The 27,905-nt window shown below is 42.6% G+C and overlaps 1 protein-coding gene across 8 annotated transcripts in view; it reads left to right on the top strand.

The window, feature by feature from the left end:
• LOC136838854 (uncharacterized) overlaps nt 1-27,905 on the top strand; it is a 208,323-nt gene that overhangs the window by 128,191 nt on the left and 52,227 nt on the right. For all 8 annotated transcript variants that reach the window (XM_067104509.1, XM_067104506.1, XM_067104505.1 and 5 more), the window contains 2 exons: nt 14,288-14,404; nt 25,437-25,652. In XM_067104509.1, the coding sequence (XP_066960610.1) occupies nt 14,288-14,404; nt 25,437-25,652 (333 nt within the window). The remainder of the gene's footprint in view (nt 1-14,287; nt 14,405-25,436; nt 25,653-27,905) is intronic.

Raw genomic sequence — 27,905 nt, 5'->3', positions numbered from 1 at the left:
GAACTTGCCTCCGCTGGAAACAAAGTGAGGCGACATCCACCAAGAAGAGGACAAGATCTGGTTCAGTGACCTCTGTCTCCCACCCTCCAAGTATCAATCTTTGGAGTGAGGTTGATTGGCAGATGTGTCGGAGTCCAGGTTAGCGGAGAGATCTCCATCGGTTGCCTCATCGGTCATCTCCCCAGTACCTCGCCAGTGACTTTGTGATAGATCTGCATTGAGGCCAAGTGGAATGATAGACCGGTGTCATAGGACAGGAGTGTGTCGCAGGAAAGTGTGTCTGTCAGGAAGAGGTCCCATTCTCCAAGGGGTTTAGGACATAGCAGGAGTTCCCCATCTGGGTGTCTCCGCAGTGACCTCAAGTGTTGCAGCACCAGAATGAAGTTGTTGGACAGGGTCTTTCATCCCTACTTGAAGAAGTAATGAAGTCATTACCCCTCTCTTCCTCTCACTGTTCTGAGCAGAGTGACTGACCTTCCAGTCCTGACCAGAGTGAGAAAGGTCCTTGTTTTCTCCCATTGTAATGGAGTTTTCACCCCACTGATTGCTGCAGAGAGAGGTCAGAGGTCAGGCGGGACAGCAACCCCTGAAGACAGTGTCCTCTTTCAGTAGAGACACACTTTCATCAGTTGCTTCAGATGACATGAGGAAAGACTCTGACAGAAGCACAGTAGACCATGATGGACAGGATGACTTGACCCATATGGAGGCCTCCAAAGAGGCACATTGGTTCCTTGTGGCCTACATTTGCCACCACCTATGTCTCTATGACCCACCTGCAACAGCTACCGAAGACTACGAGTGGTGATCCTGCTATGAGCAGATGGCAGAGACAGTGCCAGGGGTAAAGCAGCTATTTCACCTCCCTCTGTTGCCCCTGATCCAAGGCATGATAAAGGAGATAGGAGACTTGGTGGCAGGACCTGAGAACTCCCTGGCTGTGTCCAAGTCAGAGAAGTTGTTTACCTTCCTCTTTCCACGTCAAGCAGAATATTACGTGGAGGACAAATCCACCACTATCCCAAGAAACATTGATCCCTCCATCTGCAGGGTTGGGAATAATGTTCCGCTGAAGGTGTCAAGCAGCAGCGGGTAAAATTTAGCAGTGCAGAGGCCTCCACCATAGAGTTGGAACCAGCCAGAAACATCAGAGCTATCTCGTGGTTTGAGACATACTAGGTGGCGTGGTTGGCAGAGATTAAGGATGCAGTCCTGCCAGAGAGATGGCCTGCCTCAGGGTGTACTTAGGTCCATCGGAGAAGACACTCTTTTATGTTGTGCACCAAGTGAGACATTTGGGTGAACCTCATCCTCAGATGTCAGGAAAACTTCCTCTTCCTCTCTGTCATGCAGAGGAACTTTCACAGGAGAGTTAGCTATCCCTGCAGGACAACCCACTTCAGGGCTCTTGTCATATTTTCCCTAATTGAGACTACAGAGGCCTTAGGGGTTAGGAGAGAGGAGTCCGGGGACACCCTGTTCAGGCCTCCTCGCAAGTTTTCCACCTACCAAGACAGAGTGTTGGTAGAGCCACCCCCCTGGGAAGGCAGAGAAATTCTAGCAGAAGGCATGTCTCTCTAGGACTCAGGTATAGGTAACAGGCCTTTGGTAGTGGCCCAAGCAGAAATGCGAATGTGGTCCCTCAGACTTTTTGGTCGTCCCAGCTTATCAAGAGAAACAGATCAGGGAAAAGATCAAGGTGAAAACAGACTGCCTACCTCAAGCTTCCATGAGTAGGGGTTACCTAGCTGACAAAGTGAACGGTGTGGCAGCAATATGGAGCAGAGGAGTGGATGGTGACAATGATACGTCAGGGGTATGGGCTACCCTTTGGATCCACGAGAGCTCCTCATCCCATCCCATTTCTGTCCTACAGGCCAGACTCGCTGAAGGAGAAAGCCTTTCAGAGAGAAGTAGAAGAGATACTATGGAAGGGGATGATGGAGGTCATGCCAGACAACTCTCCTGGGTTCTACAGCTGGCTCTTCCTAGTAGAGACAGCTTCTTTTGGGGGGTGGCACCCAGTGATAGACCTGTTGGCCCTGATTGAGTTCCTGGAACAGATGCCCCAGTCATTTCTGGCGTCCATAAGAAAGTGGGGACTACATGATCTTCGTGGACCCGCAAGATGCCTACTTCCATATCCCAATTCACCCCAGCTCCAGGAAGTACCTCCGGTTGGTCACCAAGGGCGTGATGTACCAGTTCAGGGTTCTCTGCTTCGGCTTTGCAACACCCCCCCAAGTCTTCACAAGAGTCTTCCAATTGGTCTCCTTTTGGTTCCATACTAAAGGCATCCATCCGCGAAGATATCTGGACAATTGGCTCATCTTCACTTCGTCCAGAGAGGAAGAGGAGAAAATGAGGGATATGGTCTTGGACCTATGAAGGTCATTGGTTGTCTTGGTGAACCTCCCCAAGTCCAAGTAGGAACCAAAGACCTGCATCAAGTACCTGGGAATGACGATCTGTACAGAGTTGGTAAGAGCTTTCTCTTTGGAGAAAATAGGAAGACTGATGGAAGTCTCCCTCACTTCCTCTCCCAGACAGCACCACCAGCCAAGAAGTCAGCTACCTGGTCTCCCTCAAGAAACTGCCACTTGGGAACAGAGCTCATCTCCGGTCCCTCCAGCGGCATATGGAGGAGGCTTGGCAGTGACCAAAGAAGGACCCTTTGCAACCTATTACCAGTGATGGAGATGGTAAAGGAGGATCTTGTCTGGTGGAAGAACCTAGCTAACCTGAAGGGAATCGCATTCAAGAAGCCACAGACAGAGATGTTGGTATTCTCCAAGGCACCCCAAAAAGGTTTGGGGCACACCTCAACAGAGAGTGCACTTCAGGGGTGTGGAGCCCCAAGGAGAGAGCACAATGCACAAACATCCTAGAGATGAGGACAACCTGGTTGGTAATCCAACACTTCAAACACCACCACCACCTCCAGGGTCACTTAGGTGTCACAGTGAGTGACAACATGACTGTGGTGCCCACATCAACAAACAGGGTGGGACAGTCTTTCCCACCCTCTGTAAGTTGGTGGTAGTGATGCATGAGTGAACAGCCTCCCAGGACTTGGAACTGATGGCCAATTACTTACCAAGTAAAAGAAACATAGTGGCTGACTTACAAGCAGAAAGGATCAGATCTTTGGGACAGAGTGGTCCCTGAGCCAAAGAATAGTAAACAGCCTTCAAGATATGTGGTAGGGCACCATGATTGATCTCTTTGTGATAGCTGCCAATGCGAAGTTGCATTTGTACTACTCCCCAATACCAGGCCAGAGGATGGCAATGCAGGACACCTGTCAGCATCCATAGAACAACATGGATGTGTACTCCTTCCCTCCATGCAGTCAACTGAGAACAGTACTAAACAGGCTCTACCAGTCCCAAGATATACAGATGACCCTGGTGGCTCCCTTATGTCCACTGGCTGAGTGATATGCCGACCTGCTGCACCTACTGTTGGATGCCCCAAGAGAGTTGCCCAACCATCTAACCTCCTGGTGCAGGGGCACAATGGAAGGTTCCTTTGGAATGTAGGCCCCTTGGAACTTCACGTTGGGAGACTATCCAGCAACTCCTCTGAAAGAAGGGATTTTCTAAGGACTGCAGCAGCCATCACGGATACCCTCAGACCTCTTCGATTGGGGTCTACACCGGCCAGTGAAGAATTAGAGGAATTTATTTATGGTGATAGAAATTAATTTCTCGTTATAATGTGGTTCGGATTCCACAATAAGCTGTAGGTCCTGTTGCTAGGTAATCAATTGATTCTTAACCATGTAAAATAAATCTAATACTTCGGCCCAGCCTTCGGAGAGCTGTTAATCAGCTCAGTGGTCTGGTTAAACTAAGGTATACTTAACTTAGGGGAAGTGGAGAGAGTATTGCCATTGGTGTCATCAAAGGGACCTCAATCCCTTCAAGGCATCTATGAAGACATTGCAGGTTTCTTACTTTTCCTAGGATGTGAAAAGACCCTTTCAGTAATGGCCATCAAGGGCTACAGGGCAGGCCTCACCCTGGTCATCAGGCCAAGGGGGCATCAACCTCCCCAATTCTTGGGAGTTGTCAGCCATTTTGAAGGGGGTCCTGTAAGAATTGCCCTCTGAGAGAGATGAGGGCCCCAGAGTGGAACGTCACCAAAGTCCTTGCCACCTTACAGAGAGCCCCCAGTGTACCCCTCTGGTAGGCTTCACACAGGGACCTCACCCTCAAGACCATATCCCCCCTGTTACTCTCCTGTGTACCAAGATTGTCAGGGAACTGCATGGCCTCTTGTATGGGGTCACCCTTGCCGAAGATTAGTCATCCATTTTCCTGCAGTCTGAGCCTGAGTTCATGGCTGAGACTCAAGACCCCTCAGTCCCAGACCGTAGATTCAAGGGTTTCTCCATCCCCTCCCTGAAGGACTTCATTGGGGGAGACAAAAAGATGTTGTTTTGTCTGGTGAGAACCCTAAAGCAGTATCTGAGGAGGATGGCACCACTAAAGCCTGGGTGCAAGAGGGTCTTTGTTGGTATGGGCAGAACAAAGGAGGTATCTAAGAACACCATCTCTTGGCTCAGGGAGGCCATCACAAGGGCCTACAACACTGAAAGTTCTCTGGGAAAGATAAAAGGCCATGACATTAGGGCTATTACCTCCTCAGTGGCATACGGGAGGAACCACTCCTTTCTACAGGTTCTGAAAGCAGGGGTATGGAAAGTTTGGAAACCACACTCACATCCTTCTACCTGAGAGACTTAGCCCAAAAGTCCCTAGACACATATACCCAGGGCCCTTTAGTCGCAGCCAAGCATGTTGTTCAACACCTGAAGAATTGATGGTACAGCATGAACTAAAAGTCACACAAATGTAAATAGACCAGGCATACTATCTCAGTGCATGGGTGACGGTTCCAAATGTCTCTGGTCAATGAAAAACGAGGAATTCGTATGGTTGTTGAATGAAACTACTACTCGGCTTAATCCCTGTTAGGGGTCACTGATAAGTTTATTCCAACTGTTTCTGTTTTGAACGGTTCACTTCATAATTGATTTTGGCAAATGTTTTAAGGACAGATGCTCCTCCTGACTCCCAGCCTTCCTATTTATCTGGGAATGGGACCTGTTCTGAATTGGGTTGGCGTACCCCCAGTGGCAACATTGTTAATGGAACAAACTGAATGTAATGTTTTTATCCTTCAGAAACTTGCTTAATCAGTCCAGACCAATTATTCAGTAATGGATTTTTGATGAGGTGACTTTTGAAACCAGAATTTTAAATTTTGACACTTTGTACATCTCTGACCACTTGTTACATACCATAGCCTTGATTAGCTGGTCAGTGATAGAAGATTTGAAAAAGAAATCTGATTTATCTAAACCTTTTGTGGCTGTGTCTTGTTGCAGGCCAAGGTCTTCTAAAATAAACAATCCTTTTACTGCAAATGCTTGGGACAGCCCAGTCACTTGTACAGAGGGAGCAGCCCAGAAAAGACATTTCCTGTTCATATTATGGGTGATGCTAATTATATTGTTAGATGTTGTACTGCAGTCTTAAACTCAATACTTCCCATAGTGTCTTGCCCTGTCATTCTTCAGAAAAGAGACTTATTTTCAGTTAAGTTAGCTCATTCAGTAACTGACCATAAAGTAACAGAAATACAGTATATTTGGTAAGACTCACTGAAAAAAGGGATTTTGACAAAGGAAAATCTATTTCTGAGGAAGGTCCCCGTGTCACCCGGTGAAATTCCATTACAGCACGAATTTCTAGGTATAACAATGCTAGATATACCAGAGAAAAAGAGCTTTCAGGAAATCTGGGGTTACTACCCCCAGTCGAGCGTCTTCTAGGAAGACGTCGGTATAAAGAAGGGTGAGTGAATACCACTACCACGGAAACCTACTGAAAGATCTCTCCTTATCAAAACCCCGGAACAGAGCGGTGAGCCGTTACAGCCCCCCCACACCAACACCCGCCAGGACGGCGACACCAGCGCCACCTACCTCATTCCATGCTAGCACTAACCCCAGACTTGGCATGTGCAAGTAGGGGGGGAGTACTAGGTGATTCAGGGAGGGTCACCGGGTGACACGGGACCTTCCTCAGAAATAGATTTTTCCTTTGTCAAAATCCCTTTTCTGAGTCCAGTCCCGTGTCAGCCGGTGAAATAGTGATAGAGAATCATGCCAAGGCTGCAACTACCAGGAAAAAAAATGGGGGTAATCTGAAGAAAAGGCAAAAGTTTACGAAAATAATTTTAATTAAGCAATCTCTTCCATGAGCAAGAATATTAAGACTAAGGCATACTAAATCTAAGGCACATCAAAAAACTTAATACTAGAAAAACGTGGGGAGGTCCCCGACATGATGGGGAAGAGGCCCCAAAAAACCTTAAAATTACTTAAAGCAAGGTGAAACATGAAAAGTGCACAAAATAACTGCAAATATAACCTTAATACTATACACGTAAACTTATTCTAAACACGTAAGAGACAAAATCAATGAGCATTAACATATACATATATCTGGGGTACGTGGAGCCAAATAAAAACTGTCCAGTACCCCATAAGAAAAACAATCATGGCATGTCAGATTACACTTTTTCCATCAACAGGTACAAGAAACATCAATATGAGGAGCCAGGCAGTGAGGTATAATCAACCAGGAGAATAAGCAGAAAAGTAAATGAGGCAGGCGGGCGGGGGGGAAAGGAAAGGACAAGGATATGATTAATTAAGGTGGGGAGATGACACTTCCCACAGCTATGGTAGAAAATTTCAGGGCTTGAGCGATTTTAAATAGTGGCGTTTAAACACTAGAGGTGATTTCCAACCCGTAAATTTAGATAACTCTGAAAAGTCCATATTATGAAAGTAATTAATGGAAGTAGCAACTGCTCGAATATCATGAACCTTGGGAACTGAATCTGGGTTGGCCTGTTTAATGAAATACAGAATTTGTTGTCTTATAGCATTTAGTGAAAGAGTACCACCTTTCTCCCTGATAAAAAGAGGACCCGACTTACTCTGTGGAGTTCTTAAAAGGTAAGATTTAAGTGTATAAACTGGACATAAAGACTGGTCTTGAGGAAGGGGCACCACCTTCCAAGGAGACCACCTGTCCTGTGGGTCTTCGTTCTTAGCTAAAAATCTAGGGTCAGGGGAAAGGAGGACCTCTCCAGACGGAGGAGGAAGTTCACATAATTATCACCTCTAGTGAGAGCCGACAGCTCTGAGATTCTAGCACCTGAAGCCAAGCTAATCAAAAATAAGGTCTTCCTTAACAGATCCTGATAAGAGCAATGAAAGTTATCCATCTCTGATGCTAACTTAAGGACGTCATTGAGAAACCACGTAACAGACTGTGGGCGTGATACTGGTCTCAGACGAGCGCATGCTCTGGGGATAGATGAAAAGTAAGAATCTGTAAGGTCGATTTTAAAGCCGTAAAGAAATACTTTCTTTAATGCTGATTTGATTGTGGTAATAGTGGCGGGAGCAAGGCCTTTCTCAAACAATGATCTAAAGAAGGAAACTCCTAAATTAGCTGTCATGATTTTGGCTTCAGATGCTTTTAGGAAGGAGGCTAATTTTTTGACTGCTGAGTCATACTGTCTAATAGTAGAATCTCTTTTATCTGATTCTAGAAACAGAGTGTTGACAGGGTCAATGTTTGCTCCTTTTTGGGCTGCGAATTTTATAAAGTCCATAAAACTAGGGCATTCTGAATTCTTGAGGAAGCTGACACAGTCTTGGTTTGTACTGTCTGAGTCAGAATGGGCTTGGGAATCCGAAGACTCCGTAATCCCAGTTCCTGAAGAAGAGGGAACCAATTGCTCTTCGGCCAATAGGGGGGCTACTAGGGCTAATTGACCTTTGAATGTCCTGAGTTTGTGTAAAACTTTCAGCAGTAAATTTATTGGGGGAAAAGATAAATCTTTCTCCCAATTGTTCCAATCTACTGTCATTGCGTCTGTGGCATAACGCCTGAGGGTCCAGGTTGGGGCCACATAACAGGGGAGCTTGAAGTTGCTCTCCGTTGCGAACAGATCCACTTGGAGGCCCGGAACCCGGCGGCAAATCCATTTGAAAGATTCCACGTCCAGGGACCACTCCGTCTCCAACGGAGTAGTCCTGGACAGGGAATCCGCCACCACGTTCCGACACCCCCGCTAGGTGGGTGGCTGACAGGTGCCAGCCGTGCTTGTTCGCCAGGGAGAAGATAGCAACCATTACTTGGTTTACTCGGCCTGATTTGGAGCCGCCCCTGTTGATGCAATGAACTACCACTGCGCTGTCCAATACCAACCTGATATGAATCCGGTTGGGGGGGCGGATTTTCTTCAGAGTTAGAAAGACCGCCATAGCTTCCAGGGTATTTATATGGAACTGCTGAAACATTGTGGACCACGTTCCTTGTACTTTTTGTTTTGGTGAATATCCCCCCAGCCGCTTAGGGAAGCGTCTGTGTGAACAACTAGTGCGGAGGGGGAAATTGAAGCGGAACTGTTTTGGACAGGCCCTTGACTGAGGCCCAAGGCCGCAATCTTGTCTTTAAGATTTGAGGAATGGAGGAGACCTTGTCTCTGAGCTTGACATTGGCTCGACTCCGCCACACTCTGTTTATGTCTTTTAATTTCGCTTTTAATAGCAGGTCTGTCACTGAGGCAAACTGAAGAGATCCAAGGACCCTTTCTTGGGACCGGCGGGATGCTGATGGATTTTTGAGGAATCTCCTGGTGAGAGATGCTATCTCTTTCCTCTTGGGAGGCGGAAGGGACAGCGTGTGAGATGACAGATCCCACTGGAGACCCAGCCACTGAAACCGGGACTCGGAGTCAGGCGGGACTTCTCTCTGTTCAGTTGAAAACCTAGCGACTCCAGGAAATTGATGACTATGGACGTAGCTTTCTGACACTCCGGAACTGTTGGTGCCCAAATTATCCAATCGTCCAAATATGCTGCTAGGGATATCCCTTGGGACCGGAGTTGTTGTACTACCGTGTCCGCCAGCTTTGTGAATATCCTGGGCGCAATGTTCAGACCGAAGGGCATGACCCTGAAGGAGTAGGCTTGATTCCCGAGTCTGAAACCGAGGAACTGAGAGAAGTTCCGCGCAATCGGGACGTGATAATAAGCGTCTGAAAGATCGATAGAGGTGGTGACGGCTCCACGCGAAGTAGAGTCCATACCTGAGCTACCGTAAGCATGCGAAATTTGTCGCATTTTATGTAGAGATTTAGACGCGACAGATCCAGGATCACTCTTTGCTGATCGGAGTCTTTTTGGGAACAGTGAATAACCTGCCTTGAAACTTTAGGTGCCTTACTTTCTTTATTGCTCGTTTGTTGAGCAATTCTGTCACATAATCCTTTAGGATTGATGTGGGTGGCTGGTAAAACCTGGTTAGAGGAGGAGGGGTTTTGATCCAGCTCCATCCTAGTCCTTTGGACACAATGCTGTGTGCCCAAGGGCTGAAGGTCCATTGGTCCCTGAACCAAAACAGGCGACCGCCTACCTGTGTTCTCTCAGTGGGAGGGAGCGGGTTTATTCCCCTACCACGTCCAGGTCTTCCCCTTGGGGTGGTGTTGGGCTTTCCCTCTATGAGGGCTTTGCCTCTTCCTCCCCTTGCAACCCTATTAAGGCCGTGAAAGTAACCCACGGCCCTCATATGTGGGGTTGTATGCTGGTGAGGCCACATAGGAGGGTGCAGCTGGTTGGACCAGCACATACTGTTGGGGGTGAGCCTTGAAGTAGAAGGCTGGGCCACTGCCGAGACCGGGACGGCTTGGACTACCGCCTGATGGTGGGGCCTCTTATGCCTCCTGAAGCGTTTGCCTCCTCTCGATTGGGGCCGGCCGATTCTGGGGTCTTACGTTTATAGGTGGAAATGCCCCAGCGAGCGAAGACTCTGGTTGGCCCGTGTAGCCTCGGCCATAACATTTCGTGACCTCCTCTTCAGGGAAGAGGTTAGGTCCCCAGATCGAGCTTTTAACGAGCTTGTTAGGCTCGTGGCGGATAGTAGCATCGGCAAAGATGAACTTCCTGCATTCCAGTCTGGCCATGATAAACTCAAATAAGTCAGACTGGAAGCCTGCCAGCAGGGACTTAGCCAATACCTGGAAAAGGGCTCGTCCGAGCAGGAGACGGCAGTAGCTTCAGTAAGGCAGACGGAGTTCAAGGACCGGGCTAACTTAGTCCGAGCATCAAACTCCGCTTTCAAAAGAGCTTCCGGCAGCTTGGGGAGCTGCTCACTGAACTGCGTGGAAGCGCAGAAGGGGTCCAGCTTCCCGACCGTGAAAGTGGACGGGGCTTCTAACCAGAACTCATTACTTCCTGGGAATACCAGGGAAGTAGGGTCTGTCTCCCTTAGCTGTGGTAACGGATTACCATCAAAGCACGCTCGGGCCGTAGCCAGAGCGACTTTGTCCAAGCAAGGGGTGGGAAGGTTGTCTCCCAGGGCAAACATAGTGAAGTTGCCCTTGAAAGGAGTCAACTTTGTATTGTCTGCCTGCCACTCCGTCAGAGTGCGCAGAAGAGCCGACTGAGCTTGGTCCCTAGGGACGATGACAGTCTCCCTAGGAACCTTGTCTGACCGAATCCAAGCTTCCTCCGTAAGCCTCACGAAGCCTGGGTAAGGGGGCAGGAGATCGGGGGGGAAGAACTCCAATTCCTCCAACCGTCTCGTGCCAAGACCATCAAGTGTCAGTTTGCCATCATGTTGGATGGCCCGGAGTGCAAAACGCCAAGGGTTACCGACATCGAACGGCGGGAGGTCCGCAGTGTCGGGGATAACATACTGTGGTTCTGGCTGGGGTGGGTGAGCCATTCCCGCCAGTATGTTATCATGACTGGCCAACTTTTCGGAGATTTTGTTAAATCTAGAATCTAGGTCCTCCGTGAAACTTTTTGTAAAGCTGATTGGCAAAGGCCTCTGCATCAAAAGCAGGTTGGCGAGGAGGGCTTGGTTTTGCAGCCCTCTTACTCGCGCCTTTGCTGGAGGAACCAGACTTGCTCCCGGAGGCTACAGGCCCTGAAGCCTTAGCCTTCGACGGGGAAGGGCGATGCCTTCTTGGAAGGTCGAGGACTTGTAGCCCTTCGCCTTCCATGAAGTCTTCAACTTCAACTTGGGGATAGCAGACGGAGCTCTATCACCCAAGGAGGAAGACTTCACAAAACCTGCGAAAGAAGAAATTGATGAAGCAGGGGAGTCAAATAAAGGGGGGCCCGCCCCAACAACCTCACTTACCTCACCACTTACCACCTGGTCCTGCTCTATGTTCATGGGTTCCAGGTTGAGATCCATGGCGGCAACATCCTCCGAGACCTCAGCGTAGAGGATATCCACTTGGGGTGGCTGGGTCTCATCCCGGATTTGCTGGATGATAGGGGTGGCAAGATCTTCAGGCACTGCGGCCGCCACCCGTGCGCCGGGGGTAGAGCAAGTCCCTCAACCTGGCGTCGAGGACGTAGGGCTTCCCCGACGGAACATTCCTACCAAACCCAGCCACCCAGGCCGGAGGGATTCCAAGGCAGACTTCTTGGAAGCTTCGTCCGCCTGTAAGAAAACCAACAATTAGCTAAGAACGAAAAACCATTCCGGGAACCTCATAAACAATATACCACATAATATGAGGAGCATAAGGCGGAGTAATGTAAAGACTGTCACTTACCGACTCATCCTGGACAGTTGTGCAGAGAAGCGAAGCAAACCTCACAACCATCAGGGTGCCAGACAACCAGGTCATCCAGTCGGACCGCACAACCAGCGTGGGTCCGGCAAACTACGTGACCGTAGGGTTGTTGGAGGGAGGCGGTGCACCCGGCTCCTCACAGCGAACAGTCTGTAAGTAGAAAAAGTACATGAACCTCCCACCTAAGCAAACTAAAGCTGGCAAGGCCGGGAAACTCAACTGCAACCGGAATACTCCGCGGAGAAGAACTCCCTAATCATAAACTGGGCCAATAAGCTCTAAATTACACAGAGTGGAAGGTAAAGGTTTTCAGACCCCGGAGTACTCCGGGAATGAAGGCAAGAGAGACCAGGAACCAACCCTAAGGGCTGCCAGTAAAATAACGGCGGAGCCCCCGGGTATAGGACCGGACTCACTTATATAATATATATAATGAATTAAGGAAAATACTCCTGTAGATAAACAGACTTATCTAAAACAAAAACAAAAATAATAACAGTAACAAGTGATGGTAAGAACTCAAGAGGACCGGAAGGATCCGCTCCTCTCAAAATGAACAACCTTCTTCGCCCTTACTTCCCGCCAGAGAAACAAGACAGGTAAAATGCTCGTATGTTCATAACATAGGCTGAAGCAATACATTTACCGTATCAGCGTAACCCGATGGGGAGGGAGACTAATGGATAGGGACTCGAACACGTTCGAGTAAACAAACCACCAACCCCACCACAGCGATGCTAGGGACGATATGGGAGGGAGCGAATCTCTCAACCAATAGGAGAAGTCCCTGAACTCGGAGAAAACGCCATCTAGCGTCACCCGCACGAGTAGAGCAAGGCTGGAGAGGGGGGGGGGGGGAAGGAGGAGGAGTAGGCTACCAGGAAGGAACAGGAGACGGGGAGAAGCTCACCCGCTCAACTGCACCATACCTCCCAAATGAATCTTGGAAGGGTAGAATGACTCCAGGGAAGCAACACAAACCGAAGCCCGACTCCTACCTAGGGCGAAGCCTAATATGGACCTAACCTAGTATAGGCTAGGAAAAAGGAGGGGCAGAAGGGGAGGAGGAAGCAACAGGGAGAGAAATTTTGTGCTGAGAACCAACCAGGATCGAGAATGGGGGGCAAGGAGGCGACTAGCCTAGAGGAAACACATCCCAAGAACTCGATTCCCCCAAATGGAGGAAGAGGACTAAGGGGCTCACTCTGCCCACCAAAAACGATCCCAGAGGAAACAGCAACAAAACTCCCTCAACCTGATCTCCACACCCAGGGCAAGGGGATGGAAGCAAACAGCCTACTCCACAAAATAACCATCACTCAAAAAAAAACTAAAATGTGCTCAACAGAGAGCGTAGCCTACCACGGGGAAGCGGTTAGATCTGAGGCTGCCGCCAGCACCCGAGGTAAACCAACAACAAAATAATAAAAATAAAACTAAAAGAAAGCACCATCTTCAAGCATAAATTAATTAGCCTAGTAAGACCAAAAATAACAGGAACCCAACCTGGGGGAACCTAGACGGGCATCACTCTCACCAAGGCCCGTAGGCCAATGAAATAATTCATAAGGGGGGGGGAGCCACCGCAAGGAACCACCAGGAAGGGGACCAAAGGGGCAAAATTTATCTATAACGACGAGGAGACAACTCCAACTGAAAAGAACAGAAGGAGTCGCCTGCATGATCGACATGGCTGGCTGGGGGACGCCGTGGCGACATAATAAGATCTCAATATTTATGAAAATACGAGACCTTAACAGCCAAAAATCAGAACAAAACCCCACAAGAAGATGGTACTTAACTTGAAATGGTAAAGCTGCTCGATGCCATCTCAGAAAGCAGAAAAAAATCCAAAATAATGGAGACGAGCACACAAAAGAAACAGCGATTTCACGTGCTAGAAAATGGAATGAGGTAGGTGGCGCTGGTGTCGCCGTCCTGGCGGGTGTTTGGTGTGGGGCTGTAACGGCTCACCGCTCTGTTCGGGGTTTTGATAAGGAGAGATCTTTCAGTAGGTTTCCGTGGTAGTGGTATTCACTCACCCCTCCTTATACCGACGTCTTCCTAGAAGACGCTCGACTGGGGGTAGTAACCCCAGATTTCCTGAAAGCTCTTTTTCTCTGGTATATCTAGCAAGGTTATACCTAGAAATTCGTGCTGTAATGGAATTTCACCGGCTGACACGGGACTGGACTCAGAAATACTGTATTTATATATTTATATAACTCATTTGATTCAGTTATTTGTTTAAGCCAGTATATGATGTTTATGTAATCCTGAAATCACATTAAGAATTGTTCCACAGAACATAACACCATTACTAAACTATACTTGACTAATATGTAGGGCAATGTAGGAATAAAATAGTCAAAGCCAGTGTGTCACTCATGTAATTCTGTTTCATTCTGCTAAGAAATAATAATGAAAGTTATTAATTATAAGGTCCTTAAGGAAGAAGATATAAAATCTTACCTGCTGTAAAACATTACATACATAGCTATGTGGCAATTTTAATGCCAAATTTTTTAATATATATTATAATTTCATTTTATGTTAGAACCCATAAAATAATTTCACAATTCTAGGTGTAATATAATTTCAGATTGATGGGCGCCGTGTTGATACGGGCTATGCTTCGAAACGTAATGAAAAAAAGGCCAGTGGGGATTCTAGTAGAAACCGACGTGATCGCCGCAGGAGTCCTGATCGAAGTGGAGATGTAAGTTGTCATTCTTGGGCCTTGTACCTGTACAATATTATGTATATAATTACAGTAAACCCCCCGTATTCGCAGGGGATGCATACCTGAAATTTGAGTCTCCACGAATAGCTAAAATCTGCAAATACTTAAAACCCCTCAAAAAACACTTAGAACTGCCTATTCTGATAGTTTAAACACAAGAAAAACCCTCTAAAAATGCTTATACCTGAGTATTTTAATAGTTTTATCACAAAAGTGCATTTAGTCATGAAAATTATATGAAAATACAGTAATTAGTGAATATTTCTCAGTAAAAAATACCACGAATGGGCGAATTTTCCACGAATAATGGGTAGATACATTCCACAGAGAAATCCGCGAATACGTGAGTCTGCAAATCATGAGAATGCGAATGGGGTTTACTGTAGTGCCATAACTTTTTTCAGTACATTGTTAAAGTTTATAGAAACTGTAACTATATGGAGATTGAAGTATTACCTGGCCTTAGATTGGTGGAAATCTTGTAATTAGATTACAGGCGGTCCCAGGTTATGACGGGGTTCCGTTCTTCTTGCGTGGTAACCGAAAAATCGTCGTAAGCCGGAAAATCGTCGAAAATCGTCAAAAATCATAAGAAAACCTTACTTTTAATGCTCTGGGTGCATTGAAAACGATGTAAACTGCATTATTATTTTGTTTTACATCAAAAACCTTCAAATTATGATTATTCTGCCGTTTTGGGGCCATATTTCTTCCGTCGGATCAGGTAGAACCCCGAACAGTGGAACATGCGTCAGATAAAAGCCAGGAAATAATTTCTGATGAATATATTTGAAAAGCGAAAATTTTTATATTCCTTTGCCGATAACTCGAACGTCAGTAGTTTCGGAACCGTCGTAAACCTGGGGACTGCCTGTATTCATGACTACAGCCATCGCCATACTTACAAACATTCATGTTACGGACATTCAGAGATATGAACAGACAAGGTTGCAAGTTAAAATTGTGTTCAGATTGCTCCCCTTTGCCATCCGTAAGTGCAAATTTTGCTCTGCGCAGCTATTCTGCCTCTTAAGAATTTTTGCCGCACAAGGAAGGAGGACATGTTCCTTGAACCCCATCTCTGATTATCCTGACTATTCTCATGATTAACTACTGTGCATTCTTCTAACAATCATGAGAATACTGATTCATACTCATAAAATATTCCTAATTAGTTCTATTTTCCCGGTTTAACTCGTTCTTTGATGAATTCCTGTGTTTTTATATTTCCTCTTCCCATAGGAAATGTTTAGTATGCATTTTTGTCAACAGATGGTAGTATGCATTGTTTACTTTATGAACTTCTAATGTCAGATGCTGCTCCTATGAAATTCTCTTGGAGTTCATAGCTTTCAAAGCATGGAAAATATACCAAATTTTGAGTGTTGATGAATCTAAATTATATTTTCTTTTTACCTTTCTAATATCCAAAGTAATTCTTTATAATACTGCATGATTTAAAAATATAGTGAAAATAATATAATCTATGACTCCCGAGATATCTTGGGAATGTAAACATGACATATTTCAAAGTTAATATCTTATCAAGTTTTAATTATTTTTCAACAAAAATTATGCACTACATATTAAAAACCAATTTACGAACAACTCAAGATACGAACGGCCGTCCAGAATGTAACTCATTTGTAAGTTGGGTAGTTAATACCCTCTTAGGGAAGTTGTTGTTTGGTTTATTAGAAACTCACCAATCACATTTGCCCCTATGACTGGTCTTGAATGTCTCCAGATGCATAGTTTCTTATGTTTTGCATACAGAAGTAAAAGAGCTAGGAGCAGCTGTTCATGCATGTTCCCTTTAGACACATCTGTAACTCTGCGCCTCATCATTGGCATATCTCTGGTGTTATCAGTACATCTATGAGAATCTCCTGAGTTTTTGCTTGGTAGTATGGAAAATTTTCTATCTTCAACATTCATTTTTGTCCTTTAATTCCATTTCCTTTTCATTCCATGTAATTATTCCTTTTAAGTTAGCTCCCAGTAAATATCACTGGCTTGTATTTAGCATTATTTAAGTAAATTTTGCTTCTCTTTAAAGTGTGTGTTGCTTTTTCACTGTGCCCTAGGAACGTCCCTGCAGATGTGCAAAGGTCTTCCAAATAGGGTGAGTTATGCTTCCGCCTTTGCTGTAGGCAGACCCACACCCATGTAGCACCTGTTGCAGCCAGTGTTGTTTGGCCTCTCTCACCTGTGAAACTTGCAGGGAGTGGTTGTCATGCTATAAGAGGGGAAGATATTATTATACAAAGCAAGAAGAGATAAATGCTGTGCTGTTGCTTTTCCTTCAACTGTGCCATTTCTTTCAGTCAGTGTTCTCACAAATTTGCTGCTGCATCCACCCAGACTTGAAGAAATACCACTGTTTAGCTATTGTTGTCAAAAGTTACCTCTTCTAGTTACTCCTCAGGGATCATTATTGCAGCGGAGATGTTTGTCCCAACTCTCATAGACTGCTCACCATCCAAATCTACTGATAATCACAGCAACTACGGTTCTAACCGGTTGGTTGATGCCATGAAGCCAGATTTATTTATGATTGTACCTTGTATCCTCTGTTATCTATGCTGAAAGGGAAAGCCTCAACAAGCAGCTTTTTGCCGGAAAGGTCACATTTTGTTGTGAGCATGCCTTACAAGGGGATACTGTTCATCACTCTCACCATCATCCAGTGATATCTGTTTCTCTTCTAGGTCAGCCACACCTAGCTGCCACAAGAGGAGGCACTTTGTTACCTGTGATCTTAGTCAGTGACCTCAGACAGTCTGTGAAGAGGCTCCCAGCTGCCACACAAAAGATGCTCTTGCTTTCTAGGGACTCCAGGAACATCAGGTCCATACCATCTTATAAGACCTGCTTTGATCTGTCTTGTGATAATGCCCACTTAGTAGGATTCTTGGATGAAGAACTTTTTACCTTGCAATTGCAGAAATGTGCAGAGAAAAACGTAAGCTATTAATTTATGGACAGAGGATCCTTCCTTGGACAGTGGTAGCAAACTTTGATCTCCCTCGTGTCCCCTTGTCCAAGAATATCTCAGTGGATATCAGATAGAGGGTAAAGTGAGCTCAAGTAGTTACATCTGCCCCATGGCTGCTGCAAACAACCTCAAGCTTTCTAACTGCTGACAGAAGGGATTTTACTGCATTCAGAGTTGGTGGATGCAAGCTCAGCAGTATTCTTGTCCACAAAAAGTCTAGCTAGAAGGACACTAACTCCCTTCATCCTCCTGTCTCTGGTTGTCTGTTTAGACTGAAATGATGTAGAGGTTCCTTAGGGAGCCCACTGCTATTGCCATCTGGTAGGAGTGGTTCCTTGGAACTATCAACTCCCTTCTTGCAGAGGAAGCCAAGTTATCCGTGGTGACCACCAGGGTTTATGAAGATGGTGTTTTTTTGTGCAAGGATTTAATCCTACTCTTATGGATAGTGGTTGTCTCCTGGCCAGCATTGTGATGAAGTGAGACGTGGCCACTAAAGTCCTTGCTGACCTATTGTCCTCCTCAGACAGTAGTGACCTGAGGATCTTGGACCTTCTTGACCTTTTCCTACTCCCAGAGAAGTGTTACAAAGAAATTCAAGAGAAGCAGATGACTATGACAATTAGGGCAGTGATGACTAACCTTGATGGATCACCCTTAATACAGCTGGCAACTCCAGGCAGGATAGGCAGTGCTTCCACTTCCCTTCAACAAAGATCTAAGCATAAGAGAACTCCATTAATTACCTCCATGAGGTCATATCCTTTGACTCTTACTAGGCAAACGCTTGAAGAGCCAACAGGTGCCCTTTAAAGGTTTATAGGTTAGTAATGAGCAGCAGAGGCAAGGGACAGGTTAATGCCTAGAGACTGAACTTACACATATGATCAGTACTCAAGCCTTTCTAGTAATAACTGCATTAATATCTGCTGATGTCTTAGCTCTTAGATCTGTGTGAACTTCTCTAACCAAGTCTAACTCTCTACTGCTAGCTTGTAGGAACAGTGAATTAGTGTACCAGTGAAAGTATCATACCCTGAGCAAGACTTGAACTTGTAATCCCCAGGGTATGAATGGCTAAGAGTGTCAAATTAGCGACCACAACCGTTTCGTCGACCTAGCCACCAGCTCAGGGAGGAAGAAAAAGAAATGGTCATTTGCCCATGGAGATTTCTTCAGCTAGGGGTCTTGTCCAGAATACTGGAGGTCCTGGCAGGAGACAGAGCGAGCGCTGCAGTTGTAAATGTTAAGAGTTGTTTATTAGCTCCCATTTTTGGAGGTGAAACACTCACACATTGCACCCAACTGACTAGGGTATGTTTTGTGTTGTCATAAGAGATTAGCATCCTGGAAAATTAGTTGAAGTTAGTGATTGAGAAGCAGGTGATCAAGGAAGTTGGGGTGATAGATCACCCAGATTGTACACCCGCCTGGTTGTGGTCCTGAATGTGAGAGTGAGTGGTTGCCCATCGTCATCCTCAGCCAACTGATGTTCCTGCAGCAGGCCCCCTTCAGGATGATGTGGAGTCAGTGCAGTAGTCCATCAACCAGGGGTACTTCCCAGCTTTCTTGGATCCAGGATTTGTACTGTCACATCCAGATTCAGCCTTCATTGAGGAAATACCTTCACAACATCTGGAAGGGAAGATATTCCAGTTTTGTGCCATGTTTTGGCTCGGCAGCAGCTCTGTAGGTCTTCATCCAGACTTCAGCACCAACAGCAGCCTGGGCTCACCCAACCAGCATAAGACTTTAGAGTTACCTAGACAGTGGGCTCAAGGTGGCAAAGATGGCAATTGAATTGTAGTAGTAATTGGATTGTCTATTAACCCTTAAACGCTGACTGGACGTATCATACGTCGACTAAAATTGTCTGTTGGGTGCCGAGTGGACGTACCGTATGTCGACTACAAAAAATTTCAACCTTCGGTCAACTTTGACTTGACCGAAATGGTCGAAAAACACAATTGTAAGCTAAAACTCTTACATTCTAGTAATATTCAATCATTTACCTTCATTTTGCAACAAATTGGAAGTCTCTAGCACAATATTTTGATTTATGGTGAATTTTTGAAAAAACTTTTTCCTTACGCCCGCACGGTAACTCTGCCAAAAATTTCAGAAATTCTTTCGTCATTTTGTCGTTAGTTTTGCAGTTTTATATTAGCCGTTACATAAAGTTTTATTTATGAAAATGTGTGCAATTTCATGTAAAATACAGCAACATACAACCCATGGTTGTAGCTTTTATCAGTTTGGAAATATTTTCATATAAACCACGATAACTGCCAAAATTTCAACCTTCGGTCACCTTTGACTCGACCGAAATGTAAAAAACGCAATTGTAAGCTAAAACTCTTACATTCTAGTAATATTCAATCATTTACCTTCATTATGCAACAAATTGGAAGTCTCTAGCACAATATTTCGATTTATGGCGAATTTTTTGAAAAAAACTTTTTCCTTACGTCCGGCAGAAATTCTTTTGTCACGTTGTCGTAATGTTTGCACCCGTTTTATATTAGTCGTTACATAAAGTTTTATATATGGAAATGTGTGCAATTTCATGTAGAATACAACAGAAAATAACTCATGGTTGTAGCTTTTATCAGTTTTGAAATATTTTCATATAAATCACGATAACTGCCAAAATTTCAACCTTGGTCAACTTTAACTTTCGACCGAAATGGTAAAAAAACGCAATTATAAGCTAAAACTCTTACACTCTAGTAATATTCAATCATGTACCTTCATTTTGCAACAAATTGAAGTCTCTAGCACAATATTTCGATTTATGGTGAATTTCTGAAAAAATACTTTTTCCTTGCGTCTCTTGTTGATGTAACTCGGCCGAACATCTCAGAAATTCTTTCGTCACATTGTCGTAATGTTTGCATCATTTTACATTAGTTGTTACATAAACTTTTATATATGAAAATGTGCGCAATTTCATGTAGAATACAACAGAAAATAGCTCATGGTTGTAGATTTTATCAGTTTTGAAATATTTTCATATAAATCATGATAACTGCCAAAATTTCAACCTTCGGTCAACTTTAACTCAACCGAAATGGTCGAAAAACGCAATTGTAAGCTAAAACTCTTACATTCTAGTAATATTCAATCATTTACTTTCATTTTGCAATAAATTGGAAGTCTCTAGCACAATATTTTGATTTATGGTGAATTTTGAAAAAAACATTTTCCTTCGTGGCTGGGGTAACTCGGGAACATCTCTGAAATTCTTTTCGTCAAGTTGTTGTAATGTTTGCACACGTTTTATATTAGTCGTTACATAAAGTTTTATATATGAAAATGTGCGCAATTTCATGTACAATACAACAGAAAATAACTCATGGTTGTAGCTTTTATCAGTTTTGAAATATTTTCATATAAATCACGATAAATAGAAAAAAATTCTACTTTCGGTCAACTTCTTTCGACGAAATGGTCGAAAACTGCAATTGTAAGCTAAAACACTTACAGTCTAGTAATATTCAATCAATTAGCTTCATTTTTCAACAAACAGGAAGTCTCTAGCACAATATTTCGATTTATGGTGAATTTAAAAAAAAAAAAACATTCTTTACGTCCACTGAGATTCTTAATTCATGCATCATTTTGTGATAATATTTTCTCTGTGTTGCTTTGATCGTTTTACAATATGTTGTATACCAAAATCATCGCAATTTAGTGTACAATACAAAAAAAAAAATAACCCGTTAGCTTTAACCGATTTGCTCACAGCCGATTTGTATAAAATTATATATGAAAATTTTTTTGTGGTCATATATTTCAATATTTATATATGATAATGATATTTTTTTTTCATTTCTGATGGTTGCATACTAAACTTCAGGCAATGACAAAAAGGAGCCAAAAATGAACTCTTAATCTTAAAAACTAAGCATGCTGTGATTTTTAAAAAAACTTTTTTCTGTAATTTTCATGCGCTAAAACGCCGCCGGCATATGGGAGACGTTTTTTAAATAGAGGCTCGGCGTTTAAGGGTTAAACATGTCAGTACCTTGGTCTGCACATCAACTGGAAGGAGTGTGAGCTGGTTCTATCTATGAGGGCAGCTTACCTTGGAATGGAGATGGACCTCAATGTCTTGAGTCTGACTGTGGCAAATCACCCTTGTCTTGTACCATTTTTTCTGTACTTATTGTAATATTTGTATCATTGTGTCATTCATACCCTCCATGTATTTTTTACATTCACAGGACCTGTCTCTTGGCCTGTCCATTTACTTTTTCACACCTTCACTCATTTTCATGTAAAGTCTGTTACTGGGGGAGCCTTTCATAAGTTCTGGAATTGTAGTGGTGTTTCTTAAAAGATGCCTCTTATATGAGCAATAGGAAGCGGTGGAAGAAATGCAAGCATTAAGAGTTGCATTTAAGATTAATGAAAGTGTCTTAATTAACAGATACTTTGGTTCAGTCACTTGCAAGCATTTCTTTAATTTCTTTCTGTTTAAAGGTATGAGACACAGGATCCTCATTATTTTATTAATAATTTTCAAATGGACATCAATAGATTGGAAGCTCTGAGCTTCATTTAGATGTTAAATGGCCCAGGTTCGGAGGGCCATCTTTATTGAGGTGTATCTGTTTTAAGAACAGAATCAAACATCTCACGTTTCTTGAGGTGTCTCTGGTAGCCATGGCTCTTTCCTTGTCAGCAGATCCCTTCTCCTTCGTCATAAGACTCTCACTAAACTTATCCTTACACAAAGACCTACTAAAATGAGACACTGATATACAAAACGACTTTATTGACAATTTTAATGAAAGTGATTCGGCAAAAGCTACGGTCATGAACTGAATTGATTCACACTGCTTATCATTGGAAAACCTAACTAGAGGAAATACTGTTTCACAAGCAAGTAGAATAATGATTCGATGTCAAGCAATAGTAAAGAACAACACCCTAGTCATCAAACAAAGTAATGTCATAAAGACCACAATAAATATCATATCGTAGGTAAGAGTAAAAACACCATTTCCAAATATTCGTCCCTCCCAGGACGATGTTCGATTCCTGTAGAAAGAAATACATATCATTTTACTAAAACCTGAGAGGAATGTACATATTCAAGACAGAAAAAAAAATGCACAAATGGATAATTTCATTATGCAGACATCGTTCGGATTCACTGCTTCTCAACCGTGGATTTTCCCTCTAAAGTCTGGGAAAGATATCAATGTCACTGTGCGGTTTTACTTACTTGTATGGCCGTAAATAATGTATCTTCATCCTGGCGGTTTCTTTAAACACTACACCAGGCTAAAACACATGTCTGCCACTAGAGATCGAAGCAGTCTCCCTGTGAGAGTCACTGTTCCTCTCATAAGTAACTCACGAGAGATCGCACACACACACACACACACACACACACCCCACCGGAAATCTAGGCACTTCCGGTGCATTAGTTCAACATTTTGTCATGCTGTTTCCATGTGCTAGGACCAAGCAAATTCCAATGTCAGCACAAATCCACCTGCCATGAGAGCCATTGACAGGTCATCACATAACTCACTGTTGTACAGTGAGAACTCCGACTTAACCCTTAAACGCCTACTGGACGTATCATACGTCGACTAAAATTGTCTGTTGGGTGCCAAGTGGACGCGTACACGTCGTCGACTACAAAAAATTTCAACCTTTGGTCAACTTTGACTTGACCGAAATGGTCGAAAAATGCAATTGTAAGCTAAAACTCTTACATTCTAGTAATATTCAATCATTTACCTTCATTTTGCAACAAATTGGAAGCTTCTAGCACAATATTTCGATTTATGGTGAATTTTTGAAAAACTTTTTCCATACGTCCGTGCGGTAACTCGGCCGAAAATTTCTTTCGTCATTTTGTCGTAATTTTTGCACTGTTTTATATTAGCCGTTACGTAAAGTTTTATATATGAAAATGTGCACAATTTCATGTAAAATACAACAAAATACAACCCATGGTTGTAGCTTTTATCAGTTTGGAAATATTTTCATATAAATCTCGATAACTGCCAAAATTTCAACCTTCGGTCAAATTTGACTCGACCGAAATGGTAAAAAAACGCAATTGTAAGCTAAAACTCTTACATTCTAGTAATATTCAATTATTACCTTCATTTTGCAACAAATTGGAAGTCTCTAGCACAATATTTTGATTTATGATGAATTTTTGAAAAAACTTTCCTTAACGTCCGCGCCAGAAATTCTTTCGTCACGTCGTAATGTTTGCACTGTTTTATATTAGTCGTTATTACATAAAGTTTTATGTATGGAAATGTGTGCAATTTCATGTAGAATACAACAGAAAATAACTGATGGCTGTAGCTTTTATCAGTTTTGAAATATTTTCATATAAATCACGATAACTGCCAAAATTTCAACCTTCGGTCAACTTTAACTCGACCAAAATGGTAAAAAAACGCAATTATAAGCTAAAACTCTTACATTCTAGTAATATTCAATCATGTACCTTCATTTTGCAACAAACTGGAAGTCTCTAGCACAATATTTCGATTTATGGTGAATTTCTGAAAAAAAACTTTCCTTACGTCTCTTGCTGTAACTCGGCGAACATCTCAGAAATTCTTTTCGTCACGTTGTCGTAATGTTTGCATCGTTTTACATTAGTCGTTACATAAACTTTTATATATGAAAATGTGCGCAATTTCATGTAGAATACAACAGAAAATAGCTCATGGTTGTAGCTTTTATCAGTTTTGAAATATTTTCACATAAATCACGATAACTGCCAAAATTTCAACCTTCGGTCAACTTTAACTCAACCGAAATGGTCGAAAAATGCAATTGTAAGCTAAAACTCTTACATTCTAGTAATATTCAATCATTTACCTTTATTTTGCAATAAATTGGAAGTCTCTAGCACAATATTTCGATTTATGATGAATTTTTGAAAAAAACATTTTTCTTACGTCCGCGGGGTAACTCGGCCGAACATCTCAGAAATTCTTTCGTCAAGTTGTTGTAATGTTTGCACCGTTTTATATTAGTCGTTACATAAACTTTTATATATGAAAATGTGCGCAATTTCATGTAGAATACAACAGAAAATAACTCATGGTTGTAGCTTTTATCAGTTTTGAAATATTTTCATATAAATTACGATAAATAGAAAAAATTCTACCTTCGGTGAACTTTAACTCGACCGAAATGGTCGAAAACTGCAATTGTAAGCTAAAAAACTTACATTCTAGTAATGTTCAATCAATTAGCTTCATTTTTCAACAAACGGGAAGTCTCTAGCACAATATTTTGATTTATGGTGAATTTCTGAAAAAAACATTTTTTACGTCCATGCGTTACGGATTCATGCATCATATTATGATAATATTTTCTCTGTGTTGCTTTGATCGTTTTACAATTTGTTATATACCAAAATCATTGCAATTTAGTGTACAATACAAATAAAAAAAGATAATCCGTTAGCTTTAACCGTTTTGCTCACAGCGCGATTTGTATAAAATTATATATGAAAATTTTTTTTTGTGCTGTCATATATTTTAATATTTATATATGATAATGATATTTTTTTTTCATTTCTGATGGTTGCACATTAAACTTCAGGCAATGACAAAAAAAGGAGCCAAAAATGAACTCTTAATCTTAAAAACTAAACATGCTGTGATTTTTTGAAAAAAACTTTTTTCTGCTTCGGCGCTAACTCCCGAACGCCGCTGGCATACAGGAGACGTTTTTGTAAATAGAGGCTCGGCGTTTAAGGGTTAATATATATCATCATTGGTATCAGACAAGTTTGTTTTTGTTAAATTTATAGTAACGTTTTTTATCAAACTTTCTTTGATATAAGTCAGTTCTTATGGCATGCCAAGTAAATTTAACTGGTCTTAACATTTGCTCTTTAACTTTCTTTCCTTGCTTTTGTTGCTGCCTTTTAATTCTCTTTTGCCTTCAGGGAATGCAAAAGTTGATGATAATTTACATATTCTGTCCATTTTAACATTTTTCATATTTTTACAGAAACCAAAAGTTTCCAGGGAAGATGCATGCAAGTTATACATTGGGCAGATAACGAATTCAATAAATGAAGATGATCTGGAGAGATATTTTTCAAGCTTTGGAGAGATAAGAAAAGTTGAAATTAAATCTGCACCTAAGAGCAAGTCAGGATATGGTTTTGTGACGTATGAAGAACCTGAAATGGTGGACAGCGCTATAGATGCAGCACCTCATGAGGTAAATGAGTAAATTATACTGAACATGTAATTGGCTTCTGCTTTGCTTATGCATCTGCATTTCCTTCCATCACTTTGTTATTCAGTGAGCTTGACACATTAGATTTATCAGCTTTGGATACTGATGTTTACCAACACCAGTATTAATAGTTACATAAATACTAGGAGATGCCTTGAAGAGCTAAATGTAGAGCTGTAAGTTTTGATGATGCAGTTGTTAGGCAGGCTAATTATTACTCATTACCCTCCATTCAAAACATCCTGGGCTAAGTTACAATACACTTGGTTTTCATTATTTGCCTTTTATTTGTATATCATGTATGTACTGTATAAATAATTTTGTAAGTTATAAATAACAACTACAGTACTACCATATTTGCCATGAATAGGGTTTAAGGTGTTTTTAGGGGGTTCTAATTTTCTTTTTTCACAGAATTTTCAACATATGGAAGGGGTTGAGAAACCTAATGCTTATTTATGTAGAAGAATCTGTACTGTGCTGGGTGAGTGCGGTGTGTTTGCAGTGAATCTCAGCTGTTAACTCAGCTCATTTTTTATTTGTTATACAGACTATTCAGGTGCTGAGTAGGAAGTGGCTTTTTCACCTGTTTAAATTTGTCCCATTGCTTTATGATTTCAGTTTTATTCTTTTTCATCTTTTTTTTCATTGTTTGCTGAATTTTGAATTACGAAATTGTGCGAAGTGCTTGTCACCACTTGGTTGATAGTGTTAGGGTAATGTAAGTACCAGTTTTTCTCTCTGCATTAGGATCATGTGGCTCTTGACCTGCCTTTAGAGTAATGATCAGTAAGTCTTTTGTGAATTTCTTAGGTAACTGTGATGAACAGTTTAGGCTAAACTACTCTGGTTTTGTTTGATAGTCCCCAGTATATGTTTTGCTAACTACAGATTTTGCTATGTAGACTTTCATTCTTAGAGGTTGGCCACCACAGTTGCATCTGTGCAATTGATATGGTGTAACAAGGGAGCTATTTTCGTGCTGAAACTATCCTGTTCCTCTCTTCCTAGCCACAATATTTCTTGGCCAGATGGAGGCATTCTTTCCCACCAGAGCAATCAGTATACTGTACTTGACAATTCAGGCAGATGTACGTGCAGAGCCACACCCCTGTCATGCTGAGAACTGCTCTTTAGTAGTCTTAACCTTTTGTGAGCTGGTGTCGTCAAATGACGCCTATTTATAGCCTTAGGGTAAATTCCAGGTATCGTCCTCTGACAATCAACATTTCGCACCATACGGTTTGAACGAATTTTGCGGGAAAAGTGTTCAGAACACTTCCATGGGCCATAAATGACTTATGGCAACTCTTATGGCAACTATAATAGCTAGTGTACAGGAGAGAGAGAGATCAGTTTGCCTTGAGATGTCAGAGGGAACGTTATCCAAAATTCCCATCCAATGATGTATTGTAAATGTTTTACAATAAATATACTCAGAATTTGTTTCTGATTTTAGTTCTTATTTTTTACGATATTGTGTGAGCTGTAATTATAAATTTACAAAATAAAAATAAAAGAAAATATTAGAAAAAACATTTATGACTTGGTAAAACTAGCATATTTGTAACAGCTGTAATATTTGTTTTCAGCTTCTCATGGAAGGTACAGAAATTTTTTTCTTATACCGTGTGCATATGCATATCTTCCTCTTTCCATTGATTTTTTTTTAAATTGGCCATCCTTAAATTTAGCCCAGTCTAGGGGTTTGCTTAATATATATTTTAGCCCAGACTGTTTGCCAGATTAGGTCTCTCCCAGTGATCACTCACTGCATCTGAGAGGGCCTCTGCTAAGACATTAAGCCTGTCTGCTTCAAAGGATCCGAGCTGTTCTTATTCAGAAGATTTGAGCTGTTCCTCTTGAATGGACTCTATGAGTCACTTGTCTTCAATAGGTATGGCTTGCTTTTCTTTAAAAGGATCAGAGTCACAGTTCTTCAAAGGATTCATCCAGTTCCCCATCAAAGGACCAGTGCTGCTGTACTAATAAAAGTCCGAGTCATTTCTATAAAAGACCCCAGTCACCTCCCTAGTAATGACTCAAGCCACTTCCCACACTGGATCATCTCATTCTCCCCGCCTCCAAAAAATTCACCAGGAATCTGGTTTCATAGACAGTCAGGAACAAAGAAACGAATTAAGGCTTAACTTGTGGTGGCATCTAATCTAGAGGATCTTTGTTGTCACCTGTGTTGGGTTCTCCAGATGTGTCAGGAACTGGAGCTCCAGGTTA

This window comes from Macrobrachium rosenbergii, chromosome 5 (assembly GCF_040412425.1).
Source record: "Macrobrachium rosenbergii isolate ZJJX-2024 chromosome 5, ASM4041242v1, whole genome shotgun sequence".
NCBI lineage: Eukaryota > Metazoa > Arthropoda > Malacostraca > Decapoda > Palaemonidae > Macrobrachium > Macrobrachium rosenbergii.
The sequence above is the reverse complement of the archived record's forward strand: the minus strand, read 5'-3'. Positions and strand labels throughout refer to the sequence as shown.